The sequence below is a fragment of the Bos mutus genome, chromosome 16 (genome assembly GCF_027580195.1).
Source record: "Bos mutus isolate GX-2022 chromosome 16, NWIPB_WYAK_1.1, whole genome shotgun sequence".
In the NCBI taxonomy this organism is placed as follows: domain Eukaryota; kingdom Metazoa; phylum Chordata; class Mammalia; order Artiodactyla; family Bovidae; genus Bos; species Bos mutus.
The window spans coordinates 79,185,287-79,213,083 of NC_091632.1; the positions used below are offsets into that span (position 1 = coordinate 79,185,287).

At 35.8% G+C, this 27,797-nt stretch overlaps 1 protein-coding gene across 1 annotated transcript in view; it reads right to left on the reverse strand.

The window, feature by feature from the left end:
- The window catches only part of KCNT2 (potassium sodium-activated channel subfamily T member 2), a 418,728-nt gene that overhangs the window by 237,983 nt on the left and 152,948 nt on the right, over positions 1-27,797 (reverse strand). The window contains exons 4-8 of the mRNA XM_070384415.1: positions 24,283-24,331; positions 21,331-21,390; positions 6,905-6,979; positions 5,607-5,690; positions 2,146-2,240 (exon numbers count right to left, since the gene is read on the reverse strand). Of these exons, the coding sequence (XP_070240516.1) occupies positions 2,146-2,240; positions 5,607-5,690; positions 6,905-6,979; positions 21,331-21,390; positions 24,283-24,331 (363 nt within the window). The remainder of the gene's footprint in view (positions 1-2,145; positions 2,241-5,606; positions 5,691-6,904; positions 6,980-21,330; positions 21,391-24,282; positions 24,332-27,797) is intronic.

Here is a 27,797-nt window from a genome sequence, read left to right on the forward strand (position 1 = left end):
GAAACTGTTTTTAGTATGACAGAAAACAAGATATATGGAAACTTTATCTCTAGGGTATTAAGCTGATGTGACAATCTTGGACAGACTTCATAGATATTTCTTTTTGTGTAAGTTCTTGCATCTTTGTGTGTACTTCTATTTTATAATATGTGTGGCATAACTGTGGTAAAATAGCCTGATGATGTATCATGACTAATGCAACATTTTTTATATTTTTTCTTGTAAGTAACCCCATCACCTATGGTGAATTCAAATAATATTTATTCTACCTTACTATGATGATCATGGTTTATGAAGACATTTGCTTGTAAAGCTAGACAATACACAAATAAATCAAACATCAATTTCTCTATCCCAGATATTATAATTTAAAACAGATTAATCTAATTGTATTGATGTGCATGTGATTAAAAACAATAACATTTTATTAAAATTATGTTAGAGTTAGACATAACTCTATACAAAAATTCCACACTGAAAGACAGATTCAAATCCACTTATTGGTGTCAGCTTTAACTATAGACTATATTTGGAAAAACTACCACTCAAGTGTCTGAAATTTAACAATATGTACACACAACAAAAAAGGTAACTATAAATACAACAAAAAGTGAAACATAAATGATTTAAAAGATTAACAAGTTGCATAATGGAAATTTCACATAGATCATGAAAACCCTTTATCAAGTACTGTTGCACTCCTTAGCACAGGAAAGTGGCAAAATTTGTGTAGTCACTTCCTTCAAAAATAAAAAGTGCTCAAGAAATAGATGTAGAGGCAGAAAGTAAGAGCCCCACTGTAGATAGTTCACTGTGATGAGCATAGTCCAAATCATCTGTACTTATTTTAGCATTAAAATTTCAGTTACTCCTTTACCAAATTTACTTTAACAGACTATGTATAACATTTATAACTCATTCATTTTACTCTTGGTCATTTTCCAGCAATTGAGAATCAGTAAGTACTTTTTCTTAAGTCCAATAAAAGGAAAGCTCCTAAATTATTTTAAAAATGCAATTATCTTAAAATTAAGAACACTTTTGTGACTTGAGAAGGCACTGCTGTCAGTATTTATGCAGTTGTTTACTAGATGAATAAATTTATGCAGTTATTTACTAGGTGAATAATAAAAGTAATCTGTTCAGAATAAAAAAAAAGATAAGATGGTATTGTGTCCATTTTAGAGGGATATTTTATATTTAACAATGCGGAATAGCCTAAAATGTTTACTTTTTAAATATAAAAGTAAGCAATAAAACATTTTAAATCCATTTAATAGAGATATTAATTACATACTACTTAAGCATACATTATATTTCTGTATCTAAAACTATATTTACATACATATATCTGTAGCTATATTTATATCTAAAAATTGTATAATGCTAGTGATGAGGGCATTCTTCCTACTTTAGGACTTCCTAATTTCTCTTTCTCAGTAGGTCAAATTCAGGTCAGAGCACAATTATACATAATGGAGTTGAAAAACAGATACATCACTCAACCTCATTTTCTGATTCTCACATTCCTTTTTTTTTTCTTTAGTTAGGATCTTCATGGATCCATATAGGAAGTGTATCATTTCTCATTGGATTACCGTGTAATTGGCAAAGTGGGACTTTCCACAGGAAGAAATAGCTGTTTTCTATAACAAGGCAAAGTACCAGTTGCCTCACACTGTCAGGTCTGCGCTTGCTTTCTGCCTGGCTGCGTGTTAGACCATCAGGGGAGAAGATGCAGGCAGAGAGTGATGGGCAGTGACAATGTTCTCAACAGCGGTTCTGCTTTGAAGATTACAGACAGATAAGGGCATCTCCATGTCAGCAGTTTGAAGGAAAAACTCTTGTTTGACAACTATGGCATGAAATACAAATTCTTGTGATCTGGTTGTTTACAGCATTTGGGAAACCTCAGAGTTACAGTAAATATCAATTCCAAATAATCGATGTCCTTTCTTGATTTTTTTTCTGTAAAACTGAAGTAAAGATTTTATTTTTGTTTCTGTAGGTGACTCATTATGTTTTATAGTAAATATTTATCTATTCATCTTTATTGCCAGCTCTTAGTTTAAATGGTTTATAATACTGTTTTTTAGTATTATAATTAAAATAAAACATAATAAAAATGCTGATGTACAGTCTTACCAGGTGAAGATAAGGCAAAGTAATGTAGATATTAAAATCAAAACTTGATTAAACATTGCAGACTGTGTACGCTGAATGGCTCTGTGTAGATCATTCTGAAATAATACAGAAAAAGCATATTTTAAATTCTGATAGATACTCAGTAATCATGAGTTTTGTTACATTTGTTACTATGTATTACATTTTAACTGTCTTATTCATATTCAACACACATACTTTAAATGCATATAGCAGCATATTTTTGGTTTTCCCTAAGTCTAATTAAACCTCACTGTAACATTCATATTGCCAAGAAAATATTAATACTGTGGGACACCACAAAAGCACTAAATTTTAGTTTACTCGCTGTAGAAAGAGATGTTCAAAGACTCTCCAGAAGCCCTCTCTGAACACAATGCTGTCTTATGGAAATTTCTAATTTTAAAAGATCAGAAAATAATATGTTCAACTGGGGGGAAAGTAATAGCTGGATCAAACTACAACCATATCTCATTCTCTAAGTCACAAAAAGTAACATGCATTATGCCAGGCAGTTTATCATAAAAATAAAAAGTTACATAGCCAATGAACATGTTTAGATAAATTTCATTCATATTAAGAGAAATGTGAATTCAAGATACGTTTACTTTGCAATTGAAAAACATTAAAAAATAATAATACCTACTGTTATTTAAGAGGCAAAAAATGAGCACACATATGTAATATTGCTCAAGTAATTTGTTATAAATATCTTGAAAGTAATTTGGTAATACAGGTCAAAATTCACAAGTATGCCCTTTCCAGTTCATGCATTCACCATTTAATTAGTATTTATCCCATAACATAATTTCTAAAAGTTAACCACATGAAAATTATGAGATGGAAGTTGAATATTTATATATGCTCATCTTCATTACAAAATTATAATATTTCCTATAATATAATATTTTGTATATTATTTATTGTATAAAATATAAATATGAATAACATATTTATTGTGTAATATATATTGTATGATGTATAATATATTATATTATTTTGTATATTTATTTGTATCAATATTTTGTATAATCTTTATTGCAAAATTATAATATAAATAATGAATGTTCATTCCTATTAAAATAACTAAAAATGAAATAGAAAATGGTTGAATAAATTGATCAAAATTAGATAGCAGACTTACGTGCATCCATTAAAGATGGTTTGAACATAAATATTTATTGACATATGAACTCGTATTTGACAAACATTCAAATCATAAAATTAAACATACATTTTGTGTGTGTGCTTTCATAGAAAATATTAGAAGGATATAAATTATTTCTAGTGTCTAGCCTGTGTGGAAGATTTGCAGTTTTGCATAATGTTTTACTTTATAGTCTTCTGTTTTATAAATTTTCATAATAATTTTTTAACAGTCTGAATAGCTGTACTACATGAGATAAATAGGTAGCTCAGCTGGTAAAGAATCTACCTGCAATGCAGGAGACCCTGGTTCAATTCCTGGGTTGAGAAGTTCCCCTGGAAAAGGGAACGGCTACCCACTCCAGTATTCTTGCCTGGAGAATTCCATGGGCAAAGGAGCCTACCGGGCTACAGTCCATGTGGTCACAAAAAGTCAGACACGACTGAGCCACTTTCACTTTCAGTATAAAATAAAACCTCAATGAGCCGTTATTTTATCCTTTTCTATCACACATTTAACCAGAACTTTTGTTATGAAAACAAAAAAAACTAAGTTGATTAAGACTTCACCTTGCATTCTTTACTTTCTTCTAGCAGAGGTGATTAATGAACAGAAAAACAAATTAAAATTTACCAATCAGGAAGAAAAGAAGTAAAATATAGAATTATGATGGAAAATGAATCCTAAATTAATAATGCAAAGCACTACTTTTACTCTTAATGATTGACTAATGATTCCTTTCTTGGTTAGGTTACTTTTTCCAGCAACTAATAAACAGAAATTAGCAAAGAGTACTGAAGGAATTTTTTTTTTCATTAACAATTTAGGCAGTCTGCTGCTGCTGCTGCTAAGTTGCTTCAGTCGTGTTCGACTCTGTGCGACCCCATAGACAGCAGCCCACCAGGCTCCGCCATTATAGTTAGTGAAATAATATTTTTTTGGATGGCTAAGAGAGCGGGATGTTTTTGCAAACCATCCACAGGACATACACTGCTCCCCTTATTAGCTGTGAACTTGCATGAGACTCCAGTGGTTACTTAATATATTGAGAGCTGATTAGAAACATTCACCTGGTTGTAAAGACTCAAATGCTATCCAAATAGCATTTTGGCCAAAACTATTGCCATACTTTCTGTTAAAAAGCTATTTAAAAGAAAAACAAGTTTGCCTCCAAGCACACTTAATTTCGGTGTGATCAAATTAATAATATTGAGCTCTTACTATGTTTTTGCTAGATACAAGATTTTTACATATATATGAATGTATATATAATGTAACTTAATTCTCACAGCAAGCTTCTATGTTGGTAGTTTTATTCTCTTTCAAAAGAAAGACATTGGCAAAGGTGTTAAATCACTTGCTTATTTTATCAGAGTGCTGAGCTGAGAGTAGACTCATACTAATACTTGTAGAACAAATGGAAGAAGTGGAAGTGTGAAAGTGTTAGTCTCTCAGTGACGTCTGACTCTTTGCAACCCCATGGACTGCAGCCAGGCTCCTCTGTCCATGGAATTCTCCAGACGAGAATGCTAGAGTCAGTTGCCATTCCCTTCTCCAGGGGATCTTCCTGATCCAGGGAAAGAACCCAGGTCTCCTGCACTGCAGGGAACTTCTTTACCATCTGAGCCACCAGGGTAGAATAAATGACTGAATAGCAAATAGCAAACGTCAGCTCACTAGTAAGTATCCAAGCCTATTGTATTTTGGTCCTAGTCATAAATCAGTCCTTTCAAACAGAGTTGGCCTTAGGCAAAATGCAATGGTGGCACATCTCTGAGTTCTGCATCTCTTCCTTCCTGCTTCCCCTTCTGCCTCCCTATTCCCAACAGAACCCAACCTAAAAAGCTGACTTTACATGAGGACCTTCCGGCTCCAATAAAGTGCCTTAGAAAACTCCACAGATTTTTATGGAATGTGAGACTACCTACAGTATGACAACATTACCTCCTGAAGCCTTAAACCTAGGGGTCCTGTTATACGTAATGAGATTGCTTTAGAAGGAAACGCTATCTGTCTGCAGAAGACTGGTAATAAGTTTGACCATCCAAACAGCAGTCAGCTTTGGTTTGGTGATCTTTAGACTATTTGAATTATTTTTGTTTATTATTTCATAGGGCCTTATAAAAGAAGGGACTTGACAATAAGGGCGTTTCACTACTTTTCATTCTCATTAGGATATAAACAGACATAAGGTCTATTAGCTTAGACATGTATGCAACACATCACTTTAGTGAGGTAAGAAGGTAATGGAGCATTGAAAAATACTTTTGTCTTTGCACTTGTATTTTATACTTACAATCATATTTTCCAAGGCATGTTTGGCAAGCCAACAGTTTAGAAAAACTGGGACAAATAGATTTCTTAAGGAAGGCCAGAATATCTGGAAGACAAATCAAAACTAAATTTTTATCTCCAAGCAAGAAATCCACATGATTGAGAAGAAAAGCAAAACAAAAATAACATATTAAGAACAATATAATGATATAAAACATGTGGCAAATACTCTAAACTCATATGATTATTGAAATGAAGGGGCAGACAGGATCTTTTCATTCTTGTCTAAGTCTTAAGGAAAAATTCTTTGCAAAGTTATTATAGAAGCAGAAAGAAAATAATCAGCTCTCATGGGATATCAGCTATAACTGTGCTAATTCCATCACTAAATCTTTTGGTATGACTGTTATAATAGATATCATCTTTTTCTTTTCTGGAACTGGAGGTAAAAATAGGTGTAAGGAGATAGTGCTTAACTTTTCTATAACATTACCACTTACTCTCTCAGATTCAAACATTTATGTGACACTGGGGAACTGTATTCCATTGGAATTATATTTAATTAACCTATCATTCAATCTAGAGCCAGTTGTTCCTCTAGATAAATCACTCAAATTAAAATAATTGTCAGAGTGAGCAACAGCTTCAGATCATACTGACTTATAGTCATGATTTTCCAAATAAAATTCAAAATAAAAAGTGTTAGAAAGCACATTCCCAACAGACATTACTAAAGCCTTATAGATTAAGATCCAGTTTTGCAACAGGAAAGTGCTGGTTGCATATTCTGTAGCTGAACATGATCACCATGGAACTGGTCCTCCACAGACTTTAATAAAGAAGCAAACTGCTGATTGTCTTGGTTGTTAGCAACATATTTAGCAAACAGAGAACTGGATTTAATAAATCCTGTGGCTTAAACTAAAGATAAACATATTCTCAGCGTGAGAAACTTTTATAAATACTTGGTTTTACTTGGCTTTTCATTTTTAAAACTCTACAATATACACAAGAAGTGGAGTGATTCATTTCTAATCTATTTAGATAAAATTAACACATTTAAATGGTACCTCTAGAGGATATATTCCTAAAATGCATTTCATTTTGCTATTGAACTAAATCTCATTAATGTTCACTTAATTTCACAACCCAGTTATAACTGACTTTGCTATTTATTTTCTAATACCATGATTTAATACATTATAAAAGCCTAAATTCATTCATCTGAGCTAATATATTATTTATTGCTATTTAGATTTAAAGATTTTACTCATGACTAATAACAAAATTATTTATTTTAAATATTCTTTTAGGACTTACTGAGATAATGAAGGGAACCGCATTAATTATTTCCAAGATGAAGGGTATTCGTAAAATCTGTTCCCAGATGTTTCCCTTCAAAAAAAAAAAAAAAATGAATAAAAATAAAAGTCATTTACAACTGAATCCCATTAAATGGGGAAAAAGCATCAGAATTCTGCTAGCAATAAGGATGCTTACATTAACAGAATACAAAATCATTATTTAGAAATGTATCAATGACTTTTAGAGATTATTTTGCTACATGTAATTGTGCCCTCTCAATTTTGCAGAGTTTAAGTAAACCAAATGCTCATAGTAATCCATGAATATTGCACATAGCACATTTTAATCACATAATATTGCATCAAAAAGTTACTAGTAAAAATAAAACAAGAAATCTTACAGAATCAATGAAAAAGTAGCTCCATCTTAATTTTTATATCATAATATAAAGCATATTAAATAGTTTGCAAACACACACATATAACAATGGCCCTGGGAGGCCATTTAACATTGTTTTTAGGTTAATAAGATTTAAGGGCAGAGTTTTCTCAATCATCTGGATTCTAGTCTCCCAACCCACATAGTACAACAATATTAATCGGGTCTGGCTACATAATTAGTGGGGCCCAGTTAAAAATGAAAATGCAGGGCCTCTTATTAAGAAATTATGAGTAATTTCAAGAAGGTGACATCAGAGCATTCAAACAAGCACAGATCCTTCTAATTGTGCAGCTCTGGGCAATTGCACTGACTAATAGGTCATTCCTGAAACTTTCTCTAACCATGTCCAGTGAAAAAGAACTCAGAACTCCCTAACACAATTTATTCTTTTAATGAAAAAACAAAATAAATCTACCTGTTAGAAAAGGCAACTTGAAATCTGACTCCTGTAATGTCTAATTATTTTATGAATGGCAACCCACTCCAGTAGTCTTGCCTGGAGAATCCCATGGAAAGAGAAGCCTAGCAGGCTACATTCCATAGAGTTGCACAGAGTCAAATATGACTGAAGCAACTGAGCACGCACTGGCTATACTATCGGGATTCTTTATTTTTCTTGAGGTCCCAAAGTCTTAAAACATTACAGAGATGTAAAACACCTTGCATCTCCAATCCTGCTCATGACACCAATTGTCTTGCTGTTTGCAGTGTTTGCTGAACCCAGGGTAAGCAAGGCATGAGCTAAGATGTTAGTAGGAGGCTAGAGGAGCCGTAGGAACTGCAGATACGTTTATTCTCTCCTGGCCTGCACAGCAGCCATGACACAGCCTCTCTCCTGCTGACTGTAGCCATAACAACAGACACCCTATATTCTCCCCTCTTGTGGCTGACCCAATAGACACAGCCATGATGCAGCAGTAAAATGCAGCCTTATGTGGAGCTCACATATCCCTATAGCACAAAGTAGCTTGTGACCAAGTGAGTACTTCATGATGCACATGTACAGTGTTATAAATGACTTGACTTATTACATGAACATTATTTACAAAACGTGAGGCAAGAGCGAGAGGCTGTAGGGCAAGAGGGCCTGACTACGTCATCTTGGCTAATTTGGTCTTTGCTTGCACATCGCCACTTCATAAAGCAAGTTCTGCATCAGGGATCGTCTGGGTTGCTAAAACAGTAAGTAAGAGATTTTGTTAGCCCTGGTTCATGAGCCGTCTGCAGGCTAAATAAAAAGTGGTGGAGGAGCAGGTGGAAGGCACGGAGCTGTAAGGATCTCTCTCATCTCTGTAGAGATGTAAGGATGCTTCCCTCATCACTTCCAGCTCTGTAAGAAGGGCGCAGATAAACAACCTAGAGAGCTGGACTCAGACTTAGGGGCTGTTTTTGGCTAAAGCCCAAAACATCACACACATACACACACACACACACAAAACAGCAAAGCAAAGAGAAAGAATGTTGAGATAAGAACAGGTTACACTCACACTGATACTAAGACAGAGCGACTTATTTTCTGGGAACAAGATATAGACTCTACAGAATAAAATGTATGGCCATTTTAAGTTCAGACTCAGAAGGGCTGCAGGCCTGAGGAGACAGGGAATCTTGACAGATGGTGGCACTTGGACACCCAGAATTCGGGGCAGAGTGGCCAGACCGGGGCTTGAGGCATCAAGGAGCTTCTGCTCAAGGCCTTAGGAGAACCACAAAAGCCCCGTCTGTATCTGCCATCAGAGCAACCCAACCACAGACTATTCCTGGGCCAGTCAGTCAGGACCTCCTTCTCCTGGAGCCTCCTCAGCTCTGAGGGGCCACGATCAGCCAGTTTCAGATAAGGAGGAGGTGGACACAGGAGAAGCCCCCCAAGAAGATTCTTGCCCCATTGAGTTCCCAGCTGTGCACACATGTGTGCTCAGTTCTATCTGACTCTCTGCTATCCCATGGACTGTTGCCCACCAGGCTCCTCAATCCATGGGATTTTTGAGGCAAGAATATTGGAGCGGTTTGCCATTTCCTCCTCTAGGAAATTTTCCCTGGCCTGAGGACTGAACCCACATTTTTTTGTCTCCTGCATCGGCAGGTGGATTCTTTACCATTGTGCCACCTGGGAAATTTCCAGCCTAGAAAAAGCTAAAACTGGATGAGAACATTAAATTTTTTACATACTGAACAGTATCTCTTAAATACTAAACTGAGATTTGTCTTGCCAAAAAAAAAAAAAAAAACAAAAACAAACTAAGGGGCCTAACTGAGATTTCATTGGATCAGCACGGCTCATAAGGACAATGACTGGGTTTGAAGGAGAAACATAGGACGGGCTAAAGGCTTTTCTACTTGCACTGAATCAGGCCTATTCAATAAACCATTTATACTTGATTTTCATTATGCAACACTTCTATTTTTTATGGCACTGGTTAATGTTACCATTTAACAGTTTTTTACATAACTCAGTTTCCAGAATGGGTAACATTTGGGTCACTCTTTCCTCACTGTATTTTTTACTAGTCATTGTACATTGTTCCTTAATGTCAATGATTTTACACGGGAAAAAAGACTGATGTGACCAGAGGAGGGGGAGGTAATGGGAATCATTATCACTGGTCACACGGCAGGGTCTTTCTGCTAGTGTACACTAAGACTAGCAGGCATACATACTGAGGAAACCAGAATTGAAAGAGACACGTGTACCCCAATGTCCATCGCAGCACTGTTTATAATAGCCAGGACATGGAAGCAACCTAGATGTCCATCAGCAGATGAATGGATAAGAAAGCTGTTGTACATATACACAATGGAGTATTACTCAGCCATTAAAAAGAATACATTTGAATCAGTTCTAATGAGGTGGATGAAACTGAGCCTATTATACAGAGTGAAGTAAGCCAGAAAGGAAAACACCAATACAGCATACTAACACATATATATGGAATTTAGAAAGATGGTAATGACAACCCTGTATGTGAGACAGCAAAAGAGACACAGATGTATGGAACAGTCTTTTGGACTCTGTGGGAGACGGAGGCGGGGGATGACTTGGGAGAATGGCATTAAAACATGTATAATATCATCTAAGAAATGAATTGCCAGTCCAGGTTCGATGCAGGATACAGGAATCTTGGGGCTGGTACACTGGGATGACCCAGAGGGATGGTATGGGGAGGGAGGTGGGAGGGGGGTTCAGGATGGGGAACATGTGTACACCCATGGCGGATGCATGTTTATGTATGGCAAAACCAATACAATATTGTAAAGTAAAAAAAAACAATAATAATAATTAAAAAAAAAAAAGACTAGCATTAGTTTTCTTAGCTCGGCACACTGGAAAAGTTTAGTTCCTAGTAAACTAAAAGCTTCTATAACTCTGATGTCTCTCTTCATTTCCAGATCTAACACAACATTTATTTTTTATTACTTTCCCTCAAACCACTAAGAGAGTCTGATGACTAAAATGTGATTCAGTTGGGTTCATTTCTGATTTATCCTCCATATTCCAAGTCAGAGAATCTTTCTAAAATGGCAAATCTCCATCGCCAACATCCAAACTCCTCATTATATCATATGAAGCTTCACAATTTGAATTATGAGTGCTGGTTTGTTCTGTACCTACTATATTCCTAACCCATCTTGAATTCAGCTAGATTCACCACATATAGAACTGATTTTGATACAGTTCTCTGAACGAGCTAGGCTATTTCATCTTTTATAACTTTGCTCACACTTCTGCTTGGAATGCCCCAATCCCCGTACCTTCACCACTAACTACCTTGATACGTGTTTTTAACATTTTACAAAACTTATTTGTTTCTATGACCATTACAGTTCAATGAGCACAATATTGAATAAAGGAAAGTTCCAAATATGTTATAATACTCTTCCCTTCTGGTATAATTGCTTTGATTTTGAACTTAAGCATTTGTATTTCATTTTCTTGGATCCATGTGGAAACACTCAAAAAATTTCATTTTGTTTTAAGTCTTCCTGATGCAATCATATAAATCATTAAACTTATGGCCACAAAGCTCAACAGAAATTTTCTGGAAGAAAGCATTTCAAGAGTACTTGGCTATATATCCATTTTAGGTAATCTCATTTATGTTACAACTTCAACTTATTATCAACAATAAACCAATGACTTCCAATGTCTTATCTCTACCCTGGATCAATATTGTATCTGAGAGTCAGTTTCAGATCTCTACTGTCTAATGTGCTGCTTCACATGAATGCCTCAAAGGCACCTTGTGGGTAATTTGTCTAAAAGTAAAATTTAAAAGACAATGAAAATATGACAATCCAAAACCTATGGGATATAGCAAAAGCAGTTCTAAGAAGGAAATTTATAGCAATGCAATCTTATCTCAAGAAACAAGAAAAATCTCAAATAAACAACCTATCCTTATACCTAAAGCAACTAGTATAAGAAGAATAAACAAAATTCAAAGTTAGTGGAAGGAAAGAAATCATAATGATAAGAGCAAAAAAAATGAAATAGAGACAAAGAAAACAACAGTAAAGATCAATGAAACTAAAAGGTGGCTCTTCAGTAAGATGAACACAATTGAAAAACCTTTAGCAGACTCATCAGGATAAAAAAGTGAGAGGATTCAAATCAATAAAATTAGAAAGGAAAAATAAGTTATAACTGATACCACAGAAACAAAAAGAATCATAAGAGATGACAACAAGCAACTATATGCCAATAAAATGGACAACCTAAAAGTAAAGTTTCTGATGTTTGTCCTAACTGACTCTCAGCAACAAAACCAAAGATCCTGGAGAAACTTTGCATCTTCTTTTCACACGCCATTGTTGTTCAGTCACTAAGTCATGTCTGACTCTTTGCAGCCCTATGGACTGTAGCCTGCCAGGCTCCTCTGTCCTTCACTATCTCCCAAAGTTTGGTCAGATTCATGTCTATTAAGTCAGTGATGCTATCTAACCACCTCATCCTCTGCCGCCCCCTTCACACACTACCTAAGTATAATTGTTGAATAAGACTTTCTGATTCATGAGTGTATCTTGGGTTGTCTGGTTCTCAATTTAACTCTATTCCCACTCTAACCTCTTAATTGGTCTCCCCACCTTCCTCTCCAATTTTCCTTTACCTAGTTAACTCACACACATCTTTCAGCTATTAATTCAAATCTGAGTGTTTTGAGACTTACCCACCTCCTCTTTATACACATTCTAGACAAGATCAGACTCCCACACTTGGTTTTTTGATTCTTCATCAACACCCTTCTCCTTCCTTTTTTTCAGCTTGTTTTTATATATTTAATCAACACTTGACTTTGAATTTCATGTGGTCCAGGTGAGAGCACCAGGCTTCCCTGGTGGCTCAGACGGTAAAGCATCTGCTTGCAATGCAAGAGACCTGAGTTCGATCCCTGGGTTGGGAGGATCCTCTGGAGGAAGAAATGGCAACACTCCAGTACTCTTGCTTGGAAAATCCCATGGATGGAGGAGTCTGGTAGGCTACAGTCCATGGGGTCGCAAAGAGTTGGACATGACTGAACGACTTCACTTCACTCATGTGACTGAATTTAATGTGGTCCAGGTGAGAGCATACATTTAGTTCACAATTCTTTGCTCTGTTTCAAGCACAGTTCTTGCCGGTCTGAAGCGCCTCATCTGCATTATGTCAAACACACTCCTGTTGTTGATTCACAGCTAGTGTGTGTGTGTGTGTGTGTGTGTATGTTGTGGCAAATAATGAACTTCCACCTGAGGACTGACTTTCACAATCTAAAATTATACAGGGAGGCAATATACTCATTGCTAAAAATAAACGTCTTTTTTCAGTTATATTCATTAGGTTTAGTTCTAAAATCTCAGGTTGTCTTCTGAACTTAAAGATATATTCACAAATTATCTCCCCTAAAAATAGCTGATGAAAAATAGAGAAATTATCCAAAAGTTGCATTGGCTGTTAGGGAGTCCCCATGAGCCTACATAATATAGGCTCAGGATAAAAGCAATGATGGCAAAAAAAGAAAACATAAATCTAGAGATGGCACTACATAGAGAAGTGTGAAATAAGATCCAAAAGGCAGGCACATGCCTTTCAAAATTAAGTTAAGTACCTGTTCCACTTAATCATATTTTCCTGAACGAGATGAAAGGCATTAGTCTTCTTCCAAAAGGTAACTTCTTAAAGAAAAAAGATAGTTTCTAAGAAATAGCTTTAACTGTACTAAGCATGTAGAACTCTCCATGTTCCTCTTCTTATTGACATAATGCAGTAAAATATAAATAAAATTTAATCTATTTTATACTTGGTATGGATGCAACTTTCCTCAACCAATAAAAATTCAAGAAAACAGATGATTTCCTAAAATGTACCAGGCTTTTATTTTTATCATAAAAGAAAGTACAAGTTTAGAACTATTATCTAGGTAACTCTAAAAAAAAAAAGCACTTTAAAAAGTATAAGACTTATGGTAATCTACTTGCTGTTAGCCCAAATTGGGAACAAGAGACTCTTCAAAAGCACTTTCTTCTCTAATATTAAGAATACCTATATTTAAAATATTTAATCCAGAAGACTTAACTTTCTTTTAGTGAGTTTAAAATATGGAGTAACTCTATGGCAGCGTTACTTTGTATTTCTAAACATAAACCCAACAACACTTAGATTTACCATTCCTGTGGCATAATAAGCAGAATCACCAGGATCTAGGAGTCCTAGGATGAATTCTTTGTTCTTTTCCAGAAATAAGCCCATCATGAAGCTAACATTTCAGAACTGATGCTTTTTATAAGTGATTACTGTATTGGGAAAAAAAAAAAAACTATAGATTTAACAAAAGCTTTCTAAGTGTGGTGAATTTTCATTATAAGAGGTTTGGATATTATGCATTTTGTGCATAATGCACAAAATCCTTTTGATTTAATAAATGTGTATATATATAGAGAGTACTGTTATATTTTTGAAAACAGTCGATAAAGACACAGACGGTATTCATGTGGCAGAGAAATAAGGATTTTCCTGTCAGGCAAGCCTCATGGATATTTTGCCAAGTTGTGACAAACATGAACAGAATGATGATTTAAGTTCAGATCTGCTGTCTGTATGACAGAGGACGGAAGGAATGAATGCCAGGCATTTTTAAATTATTATCTGCTAAATTTAACACACACTTTAAAGAGGTTTTGCTCACTTTGGTGCTACCTATTAAGTCTTTTGATTTTAAAAAACTTTGATCTCCATGATAGTTTAAACCTTTTAAGTTAAAGATTAAGTCATGCTTATTTTAGAATGTCTAAAATAGTGTGTACAAACATATATGTTGTATATGTAAATACATACATTATCTGTGTATATATATAAATATAAACAAATAAGAGGAAATTGTATGTAGATTTTATATTCAGAACTAGAAATATCAAACAGCAATATTAGAAATGGATTTCACTCCTAATGCAATATCCATTTCTTCATATCTGTCTATAATTTTTCTTAAAAGCCTAATTTGAGAGAAGGACCTCATTTGAAGTTCTGCTATATGGATTTACCTTATATATGTGCTATAAACAGTTATCACTTATTCATTCCAACAGTGTATCCAACAGCTTATTGAAAGAGTCATAAGAGTTCACAAATTTGACTGAACATATGAAAGGAAAAGGGCTTCCCTGGTGGCTCAGATGGTAAAGAATATGCCCACAATGCAGGAGACTCGGGTTTGATCCCTGGCCTGTGAAGATTCCCTTGGAGGAGGGAATGGCAACCTACTCCAGTACTCTTATCTGGAGAATTCCACGGACAGAGGAGCCTGGTCGGCTACAGTCCATGGGGTCTCAAAAGAGTTGGACATGGCTTAATGACTAAAAGACAACAATGAAAAGAAAAGAAATCCTCCCCACATCACATAAGCCCTTGTTATCCTTCGTGTTGTAACACACAAGACTCAACCACCATGACCTAGACATTAATGTCTATGAAGGTCAGAATGAAAATATTATACATCATCTAGCCCTATCTACTAGGTCTTATAATCTTTGCTCTCATTTTATAAATTGCAGGAATTAATTGATTACAAAGGTCAGCACCATAAAATCACAAGGGGAAACTATAATTCCATCTTGAGTCTGTGCTTGTTAAATGACTGCTAGCATTTAAAGCCTCAAAGTTAATTTTATATAAAGTTTTAATTAGAATTTGGAGCAAATACACTCACGAACGCAAATTAATATTTTGACCAGTTTATGTATTTGTAGATACTCTTGTTACAGTGGAAAATATTTCATTAAATTAGAGAAAAACACCCACATCCTTATTTTTCAGTACATCACTTTCTGTATATTACATTCAACATTTATCACATGCATACAAAGGACCTTAGAAGATAACACCTTGGATATTAATTTACTCGATTGTTTTCTTTCTCCTAAGTTTCCAAAATCCAAATTTGTCGATCAGTACATATTTATGGGCTTCCCTGGTGATTCAGCAGTAAAAAATCTGCCTGCCAATGCAGAAGTCGGTTTGATTCCTGGATCAGGAAGATCCCCTAGAGAAGGAAATGGCAACTCACTCCAGTATTTCTCCCGGGGAAATCCCATAGACAGAGGAGCCTAATGGATACAGTCCATGGGATTGCAAAAGAGTCTGACACAACTTAGCAACTTAACAACATATTTATGAAGTAGCTATTTTGACGAGGAGCTGCTGCTGCTGCTGCTAAGTCACTTCAGTTGTGTCCGACTCTGTGCGACCCCATATACGGTAGCCCACCAGGCTCCCCTGTCCCTGGGATTCTCCAGGCAAGAATACTGGAATGGGTTGCCATTGCCTTCTCCAATGCATGAAAGTGAAAAGTGAAAGTGAAGTTGCTCAGTCATGTCCGACTCTTAGTGACCCCATGGACTTCAGCCTACCAGGCTCCTCCGTCCATGGATTTTTCAGGCAAGAGTGCTGGAGTGGGTTGCCATTGCCTTCTCCGTTGACGAGGAGATTCACTAATAAATCATTTAAAGAGCCCTCCTCAACATCTCCTTCTAAACTGTCTGTCACTAAGCTAGTACTTTCTAGGTAAGTTAGGGTTGAGTGGCTACATATATGCAAAATTTTCCAGCTTATCTCCTCCAACTTCAAAATATTCTTTCAGGCACCATTTTCCATCTTCAGTGTTCTCAGAAAAGAACAGAATGTATCCAAAGCAAACTAGTAATCCTCAACTTCCTAATCTAGCTTATTCTTACTTTTTATAAATCTTGCTTTATCCATCATTTTTCCTGTACCTTCTACCAGCTCATTTTAAATCATGCAGATTTTTACCATCACAAGGAAATCTTCCACCTCATTCTACTACTTTTAGTGAGCTTCTATACTGATCAATCAACAATCTTCATCTGAAAATTTTACTCTCAGTTGTACTCCTTTGAAACTGGTCTCTTAAGGGTGAATAACAAATGATCTCCTAAACTGTAAACCCAATTGCTTTTCTCAAGCTTCTTACTAAACCTGCCATCATTCATATCTTTCATCTAATATTTTCTCTTAGTCATTCTTAATATTTTATTTTCTTCATAATCAGTAAATAAATCCATCTGTGTTTATTTGGAAACCATGCACCCTTTTCTTTCTACATTTTCTAATTCATCCATTTTACCTGATTAGACACTGGTATTATGTTCTTTAGGTGGCACATATAAGAATTTTATAAAGGAAGCCAGGGGAAAAAGGTGAGTTTGAAAAGATTCCTTGCTCCAAATTAAAGATTAAAAAGTAGTCAACAGAATGTTACCTTTAAGACTTTATGTTGTGAAATGAGAAAGAAATTTATATGCTAGATAAGAATCCCCTCAAAACAGAAACTTGAGTGTGCTTGTTTATATGGTACATGCAATAACTGTGAACTGGAAATCAGCAATAATTATGACAACCATTCTGAAGACTTTCCACCCTTCTCACTTATTCCTCTGTCTGCCCTCATTGCTCTATTCTTTCAAGACCCACAACATAAGCATTTCCATTAACATGGGTCATCTCTTCTCCATTGGTTACTATCCCATCCTTAATGGACTTGCATGCTTTCTTCAACATTTCACTGGAAATAACTGCCAAAGCTTAATAAATCTCTTCTGCAAGTCCCAGATCTTCCTTTTCAGTTCTCTGCATATTACACCTATTTGTCCAAAAATACCTCAAATTCATCATTCCCAAAACAATTTCCATTATTCCATCTATCTTGACCCCAATCTGATTTTTTTCCTCGATGTAATTTTTCTTGGTTTTACTGCCTTGTACTGTCATTTGGATTTAGGAAATCTTAAAATGATATTTCACATTTTGTTCTCTTCTTCTATCTCAACCAATCTGTTGATGATGTCTTCACTTTCTACTTTCATGACTTTTCCTGCATTGAAGTAATTTATCCCTCTCACCTGGCCAAAACCTCACTCCCGCTTTTCCTTTTCTACTTCAGTTGTGTCTTAGCAGAGCATATGGACTTCAGTGGAATGTCTCTTTGACTTCTGCTTGCGCAGATGTTCCAAACTAATACTCCTAAAACTTAGTTACAATTACAGAACTCTCATGTTCAACATCCTGCACCAACTTCCCATTCTAGGTTTCTCTACAGGGCCCTCACAATACTGTAGCAAACTTATCCCAACATTTTCCCAAACACACCATATGCTGCCCAAACCTAAATATTTATTCATTCTTCCAATTTTATATGCACATTTCTTATTTTATTCCTTTGCTAATTCTACAAATCCCTGTTGTTCTGCCTTTTTTTTTTTTTTTAAGTGAAATTATGATCTTACTTTAGTGAAATCACTGGTTCAAGAACTCTGCTTAATAGGTCTTTTCATCCCATGATATAACCTCTCTCTCTGGTTCCTCTGCCTTTTCTAAATCTAGCCTTAATATATGGAAGTTCATGGTTCATGTACTGTTGAAGCATGGCTTGGAGAATTTTGAGCATTACTTTGCTAGTGTACCAGATGAGTGCAATTCTGCAGTAGTTTGAACATTTTTTGGCATTGCCTTTCTTTGAAATTGGAATGAAAACTGACCTTTTCCAGTCCTGTTGCTACTACTGTTTTCCAAATTTGCTGGCATATTGAGAACAGCACTTTCACAGCATCATCTTTTAGGATTTGAAACAGCTCAACTGGAATTCCATCACCTCCACTAGGTTTGTCCATAATGATGCTTTCTAAGGCCCAGTTGACTTCACATTCCAATATGTCTGGCTCTAGGTAAGTGATCACACCATCGTGATTATCTAGGTCGTGAAGATCTTTTTTGTTCAATTCTTCTGTGTATTCTTGCCACTTCTTCTTAATGTTTTCTGCTTCTGTTATGTCCATACCATTTCTGTCCTTTATATGAGCCCATTTTTGCATGAACATTCCCTTGGTATCTCCAACTTTCTTGAAGAGATCTCTAGTCTTTCCCATTCTAATATTTTCATCTATTTCTTTGCATTGATCAAAGGCAGAGGAGCCAGAGATCAAATTGCCAACATCCATTATATCATCGAAAAAGCAAGAGAGTTCCAGAAAAACATCCTCTTCTGCTTTACTGACGCCAAAGCCTTTGACTGTGTGGATCACAAGAAGCTGTGAAAAATCCTTAAAGAGATGGGAATCCCAGACTACCTGACCTGTCTCCTGAGAAATCTGTATGCAGGTCAGGAAGAAACACTTAGAACTGGACATGAACAAAAGACTGGTTCCAAATCAGGAAAGGAGTACATCAAGGCTGTATATTTCCACTCTGCTTATTTAATTTATATGCAGTGTACATCATGCAAAATGCCAGGCTGGATGAAGCATAAGCTGGAATCAAGATTGCTGGGAGAAATATCAATAACCTTAGATATGCAGATGACACCACCTTTATGGCAGAATAACCTCAGATATGCAGATGACACCACCCTTATGGCAGAAAGTGAGGAGGAACTAAAAAGCCTCTTGATGAAAGTGCAAGAGGAGAGTGAAAAAGTTGGCTTAAAGCTCAACATTCAGAAAATTAAGATCATGGCATCTGGTCCCATCACTTCATGGGAAATAGACGGGGAAACAGTGGAAACAGTGTCAGACTTTATTTTTGGGGGGCTCCAAAATCACTGCAGATGGTGACTGCAGCCATGAAATTAAAGACGCTTACTCCTTGGAAGGTAGATTATGGCCAACCTAGATAGCATATTGAAAAGCAGAGACATTACTTTGCCAACAAAGGTCCGTCTAGTCAAGGTTATGGTTTTACGAGTGGTCATGTATGGATGTGAGAGTTGGACTGTGAAGAAAGCTGAGCACCGAAGAATTGATGCTTTTGAACTGTGGTGTTGGAGATGACTCTTGAGAGTCCATGGACTGCAAGGAGATCCAACCAGTCCATTCTAAAGGAGATCAGCCCTGGGATTTCTTTGGAAGGAATGATGCTAAAGCTGAAACTCCAGTACTTTGGCCACGTCATGCAAAGAGCTGACTCACTGGAAAAGACTCTGATACTGGGAGGGATTGAGGGCAGGAGGAAAAGGGGATGACAGAGGATGAGATGGCTGGATGGCATCACGGACTCGATGGACGTGAGTTTGAGCGAACTCCAGGAGTTGGTGATGGACAGGGAGGCCTGGCGTGTTGCAGTTCATGGGGTCGCAAAGAGTCGGACACAACTAAGTGACTGAACTGAACTGAACTGAAGAGGAACTAAAAAGCCTCTTGATGAAAGTTAAAGAGGAGAGTGAAAAAATTGGCTTAAAACTCAACATTCAGAAAACGAAGATCATGGCATCTGGTCCCATCACTTCATGGCAAATAGATGGGGAAACAATGAAAACAGTGACTTTATTTTCTTGGACAGAAAAATCATTGCAGATGGTGACTGCAGCCATGAAATTAAAAGACGTTTGCTCCTTGAAAGAAAAGCTATGGCCAACCTAGATAGCATATTCAAAATCAGAGACATTACTTTGCCAACAAAAGTCCATCTAGTCAAAGCTATAATCTGTCCAGTAGTTATGTATGGATGTGAGAGTTGGACTATAAAGAAAGCTGAGTGCCGAAGAATGGATGCTTTGGAACTGTGGTGTTAGAGAAGACTCTTGAGACTCTCTTGGACTGCAAGGAGATAAAACCAGTCCATCCTAAAGGAAATCAGTCCTGAATATTCACTGGAAGGACTGATGGTGAAGCTGAAACTCCAATACTTTGGCCATCTGATGCAAAGAGCTAACTCATTTGAAAAGACCCTGATGCTGAGAAAGATTGAAGGCAGGACAAGAAGGGGATGACAAAGGATGAGATGGCTGGTTTTCATCGCTGACTCAATGGACATGAGTTTGAGTAACCTCTGGGAGCTCATGATGGACAGGAAAGCCTGGTTTGCTGCAATCCATGTGTTCGTAAAGAGTCAGACATGACTGAGTGACTGAACTGAACTGATGAACCCCCCACTGAGATTTATTTGCATCTCATGGGATGTACTTATTATTCCACCTTGTATTATTATTGCCTGTATAATCTTCTCCTGCCTACCCTCATTTCTGGATTGTAAACTCATTGAGAAAAAAAGAAAAAAACAAACAAAAAACAATGCACATTGTGGTGCTCTTCATTAAACAAGAGCTCAATAAACATTTGTTAAATTGGGTTAGCCAAGCAAAGTTTTGCCAAAAATTAAGGGAATTCATTTTAATAATTCCTAACAGACACACTTTTCTCCCTTAGTGTTTTCTGTACAGATCAGGAGAAGAGGTTGAGAACAATAAAAAGCCAAACAATTTCATTCACTTGCCTTATATAAGCATGCATACACTGGGTAAATTAGACCAGAGGAATTAGTGAAGTGTGTTTAAGCCACCAAGGAAAACATTACTATATTACCACAGCTTTTTATTACATACTGGAGAGGCCCAAAATAATTAAAGGGGTTTAAGAAGATCTTGCTTTAGCCCTGGAGTGTGAATTATAAATAGACGAATACTAGGTAAATGCTAGTAGTGTGTTCCACTGGCAGAAAATTTCTAATTAAAACAACTTACCTTATAACTGAGATAACCAAGCAGTATTGTTTCAAAGAGACTTATCAGTGCCACTAAAACCTAAAATATAAATTATGCCTTAATGAGAAGATGCAAAAAAGATATATATTCTGAATATACTATCAATTTATAAATATATGCCTATGTATGTGTGTGCACATATGAGTATGTATATATATCATATATGATATAGGGATTGAAACCGTATACAAGGCCTCGTGTCCTTGTCTTTTGGAGTAAAATGGTGACTCAAGAGTTAATGATTGGGAAATATGAAGATACAGAAACAAGGAAAATCTGTTGGGCTAAAGAACTGATAACAATTTAGACTATAATTCTGGTACATAACAGTATCACTGAAATCCCACAGAAAGATACAGATAAAAGCCTGTTTTTACAGGAAGCAGACTCCCTATCCAGATGAAAACTGCTGACCATAAGAACATACACCCTAGACTAGTTGAAAGCAGAAGGTTGATCATGCTCAAAACTTCACCTTGATGCCAACCAATCCAAGAAATGTCCATGAGCTGATTACACCCTGCTTTTTGAACACTATAAAACTCCTCATATCCCCTCCAAGAGGGGTCACACAGTCTTCAAGGCATTAGCCCACTGTGGCCCCCTTTGCCTGGCAAAGCAATTAAAGCTACTCTTTTCTACTTCACCCAAAATTCTGTCTCCGTGTTTCTATTTGACTCTGGTGAACAGAGACCGAGTTTCAGCAACAGAGGTGCTGTTTGACACTCTTAACTTCTATATACAAGTGGTAGGGAGCAGGCTGTCCTGGGCACTGCAGTTTAGTTTTTATAATGTCTAATACTCCTCAGTAAGTCTTTTAAAATTTATTACCACAAATGTTAAGTGTGGGATTAGAATAGTCAGATGACTGGAATTTGAATGATATGTATCCTTGATACACACAATCACATGACTGCTCCACCATAAAACCAGCCACACAGCCTCCCTCTCAGTTCACCTGCCAAAAATGGCAGTTCCCTACAGAAAAATCAAAGAATACAAGCTTGGAGTTAGAGGGTATTTGCATCCTATCATCCACCTCAAACAAAGGTAAACAGTAACATCCTTGAACATTAAAGCAAATGGTCCAAGATACTTTCAGATTCCGTCTGAACAGACTTCATAACCAATCCCCGTTCTGCAGTGGACATGGGCATCCTGCACTGCCCTAGACAAGTCCCCGCCTTTCTCTCTCATCTCTACTCCTCATACAATTTCCTCAGCTCAACTCCCAAAGAACAGTGGCTCCAACAGAAAGGACATCCAAATTGTCTTGTGTTAAAGACTCTAAGCACTTTGGGAGAGAGGAATACTAAGCAAGTATCAACATGAAGTATTTAAGGTAACAAATATATTTGTTCATAGATTTGTGAGGGTTAAGTCAACCTGTCAGAAAAGCAGATGCCCTAGAGTTTTAGATTCTGACTCCTGTTTTAATGAAAATTTTGATATAGGTGCATATTAAAACATAAGGATAATTTAAAAACATATGAATGCATGACAATATAAGTAAAATAAGTCCGGAAGTGCATACAGTAGCCAGACATTATTAAAATAGAAAAGTTGAACTTTTTAGAGTTTCCCCACAAATTTTCTAACTCATGTGTGCCATTCTAAAGGTACACATTGTTAGGTGACCTTGAAACCATTTTCAGGATGAATTACTCAAAATCCTATTGAAAAATGAGCGTTCATATTTAAAGATATCACTCTTAAGTAAGAAACAATTTGAATGATCAAAATATATTTCAAGGCCATATATAATTATTCAGAAAAATACTAACTTACTTTATATGTATGCACCTCACTGATGGATAATATAGGAATCTAACTCAGAAATTAAAAACTGCATTTTTACTGAAACTAAAATATTTGAAAAGAGTTATTTGTAAGTTAATGACACTGCTATAAGATTCACTAAAAAAAAAAAACATAAAACACAACTTATAAAATAGGAAATATGCAAACACAGTAAAAACTTGATTTCATAGTAATAAACACAATGCATACATAATCAAAATAATTCATAGTTGCATATAAAATGTACAGATCTCAGAATCACCCTGATGTTAAATGACAAACCAAATATTTTATTTTAAAATATTTTAATGTTTGCTTATAAACAATGAGTCTTAGAATCTTTCCATTCCTTCCAGATTCAACTATCTTCCAATCTCTAATGCTTTTAATCTTAGAGACTCTACTCTTTGAATAATTTTTGCTTTTGAAAATTAACAAAACTAAAAAGCATCTGAAGGAAAGAGACAGGAGTAGAGGAAATGTGAAGTTGTAAAAAGTTTGCTAGGCATGAAAATCAACAGAAAAAAGAACAAAGAACAACACACAGGACTCCAGGAAACACACCAAATATGTAATTCAAAAGCACTGTTCCCTTCACATTTCCTTACTCCTTCTTCAGGACCCTTTTAATGCCAGAGCATACTTTTTGTTTATTTGCAAAATTATCTACTAAGGGACCAAGCTCTTCCCATTGGTAATAAGAGCTATTGGTTCATTTGTTTATTCATTTAACAATTATTCATCAAGATTCTGCCATGCCCCTGATATTGAGAACATAAGGTAAAAAGGCAAACGTGGTTAAGGACTTTTGACTAATTTTTCAAACATGGATGTAACCTAAGAATTTAGGAACACATAAATTAGTTTGGAGAACTTGTTGTGATTTCAAACATTGTTTTACTCAAGCTTTCTGAAGTCTAATCCTGACCATGAGGAAATTCTCAACAGGTAGAATGCAAGGCTCAGGTTAACATAAAGAAATAAAAACTTCAAGATGTGCATTAAGGTTAATTAAACAATAAGCAATTTTAATTGTTTATTTTTAATATCAATAATTTTCTCCCCAATAGTACTGCCTGTAAAATATGAGTACATCTAGACATATAGGAATAAAACAAAATTGTACATAACCTGTAAGCCCCATAAAGGTAGACTTCTGTTCACCCAAAAGATATGAGACCTATAAAAAGAATGATAAGACATTAGATTTTTCCAAGTGAAAAAAACATTCATTTTCAAATTTTGATAAAAGTTGAAAATATTTAAATGTTGTTAACATAAAGAGACAATAAAATAGAGACAATATATTAACATCAAAATTAAAATTAGGGAAAAAACCTTTATACTGGTTTAATTTTCTTTTTGGTAATATTCATTTCTATTTCAGGGAAAAAACTCTTCTTTATTTTGTTTTCGGTCTCATACTAATCAAAAGAAAAGACCATGGACTCTTATTTAAAGAATGAAAATGCCAGGGGAGAAAAACTCCAAACCATTTGCTAAACAATACTCCAGTGAAAAGTCACTTAAACACCTTCAATAAACTCTAGCATTTTATTATTTTTAAACAACATTTTGTCAGTACAAATTCAACAGTAGAAATAATCAGAATAAAGTCAGTAACTCAGGTTGAAGGGGTGGCTCAGACAGTAAAGAATTCACTTGCCAAGCAGGAGACCCAGGTTTGATCCCTGGATCAGGAAGATCCCTGGAGAAGGGAATGGCAGCCCACTCCAGTATTTATGTTTGGGAAATCCCAGGGACAGAGTAGACTGGGGGGCTGCAGTCCATGGGTCACAAAGAGTTGGACATGACTGGAGCGACTAACACTTTCAGATTGTAAAGCACATTAATATTTGGGCTTTCCTGGTGGCTCAGATGGTAAAGCGTCTGCCCACGATGCGGGAGAACCAGAGTTTGATCCCTGGGTTGGGAAGATACCCTGGAGAAGCAAATGGCAACCCACTCCAGTATTCTTGCCTGGAAAATCCCATGGACAAAGGACCCTAGTAGGCTGCAGTTCATAGATTCGCGAAGAGTTGGACATGACTGAGCGACTTCACTCAGTCTAACTAATACTAACACTTTCAGATTGTAAAGCACATTAATATTTAGATTCGTATTAATATTTAATAAAATATTTAATATACCACCCCCAAAAAACTGTGACTGAGGTTAGCATAAAACATTATGCAGAATAAGGAGTAATTATCTTTAAATGTGTCTTAAAAGTGCTATTATCTTTGATGCTAAAAATCATTTATAGTCTGCAAAGAACATCATATATTCTAATGTACGACTAGTTACAATTTTTCACTGTTTATACTTCATCCCTATCTACATCATTTGGTGCACAGCTGATTCAAATACTAGTCATTCCCAGCAACATACTCTACTCAGGAAAAGATGAAAATAGCTATATTACATTGCCCAAAAAATGCAAACAAAAAAACTACAAACAGAACTAAGCCCACTCACTACAGTGATAAAGTATTCGAGGAATCCCAAAACAGAGTGTGTATTTTTAAATCTTTGAATCATTTTATTTTGGGTAATATGTTAAACAAACACAAAGAGCAATAAACTCTTTAAAATTCCTTGTTTAAAAAAGAACTGTAAAATTTAGAAGACTATTCAAAGAAAATACCTAGTATATTCACTTGCTCCTTGGAAGTAAAGCTATGAAACCTAAATAGCGAATTAAAAAGCAGAGACATCACTTTTCGGACAAAGGTTCATATAGACAAACCTATGGTTTTTCCAGTAGTCATCCAGTATGGACGTGAAAGTTAGACCATAAAAAAGGCTAAAGTGCTGAAGAATTGATGCTTTCAAACTGTGGTGCTGGAGAAGACTCTTGAGAGTCCCTTGGGCTGCAAGATCAAACCAGTCAATCCTAAACGAAATCAACCCTCAATATTCATTGGAAGGACTGATACTGAAGCTTCAATACTTTGACCACCTGATAAAAAGAGCTGACTCATTGGAAAAGACCCTGATGCTGGAAGAGACTGAGGGCAGGAGGAGAAAGGGACGACAGAGGATGAGATGATTGGATGGCATCATTGACTCAATGGACATGAATTTGAGCAAACTCTGGAAGAAAATTAAGCATAGGAAAGCCTGGTGTGCTGTAGTCCACAGGGTTGCAAAGAGTCAGACATGGCTTAGCAACTGAATTATAACAACAATCTAGTATATTATTCTTTGTGATTCTAGAATATAACATTATCTGGATTACTGACTTCTTTTGCTCCAAACCAAACCTGCACCATTTCCCAGCAAAATAGGTCTTCTCGGCCTTTCACATCTCAGTAAGTGGCACCAAATTTCATTGTGTTTGGTTAGCCAAAGACTTGGGCATCATCTTAGGTGCTTTCCTGCCATCTATCTATAAATACTGAATACATGAGTCACCAAACCCTTCCAATTCTTTCCACCAAATATCTGTAAAATGTATCTACTTCTCTTCATATCTATGGCCAGAACCACCTTACTATAAATGATCATTTTCTTACAATTGTGCTCTTGTAAAAGCCAAAACCTGGACCCTACACTTCCTTTTGTTTTCTATATTTTTTCTCCAAATTTCAACTACACAGATTCCTTCTAATGCATGTCATGTCACATCACCCCACTGAACCCTGACACTTTACTTGTGTTAAGATAAAGACCAAAACTTGGACCCTGGCACTCTTAGACTTAGTCAACTAAGTCTAAGCAGTGACACACTGCTTCCTATTGCAGCCCTTTTAACATGTTCTTCCCTCATCAGAGATCTCTCAGCTCAACTTTCTCTCAGGGAAATCTTTCTGGAAACTTCCCCTTGATCAATGCAGCCAAGGAATCTCTTAGGCCATGTCACTCACTATACCTCTGCCTCCACTCATCTCAGGAGTAACCTTAAATTTGTTTGTTAATGTACCTCTTTAATACTTGTATCTTCACTGAACTGCAAGTTCCGTACGATGGAGTATATCTCTTTTACTCACCATTATGGTACTAATGTCTTCCCAAGTACAGTAGTCTAGGCATTCAATACAGACAAATGGATGGAGCCAGGAAAGGCAAAATGTGGATGATGAACTCAGCACCACTCTCCTTTCCAGAACATACCTTATTATGTTCTCAGTAACACTTGAAAAATGAAGTCAAAACAAAGTATGCAGGAACAAAGAGGAACGTATAATATATAGGTTGGTTTTTTCGTACATAGAAATGATATGTTATAAAATACAAAATAAGGAGATAGAAAACTCATAAAATAAATTCAAAAGCAAAAAATAAATTATAAAATCATAAAATAAATTGCTAATCATAAGTTTGAGAGCATTTTCAAAAGGAAATTGGTAGTGAATACAGATTTACTAAAAGCTAATTATCTAATTAATGACATTTTCTTTGATCTGACATGTTGTTTTAATAGGTCTTGAAATATCAGAGTACTTAAATTTAAATAAGCCTGTGAAGAAAAAATTTTAAGTACAAGACTGTATCATGTGGAATAAGTTTCATAGTCCTTAAAAAAACATTTCTACAAAACTCGAATATGTAAATTTCAATGTGAAGTGACATCGCCATTGGAAAGTTGTCTTTTACATCCCCTTACCAGGCATTAAATTAAATTAAATACACAGGAGGAAAAT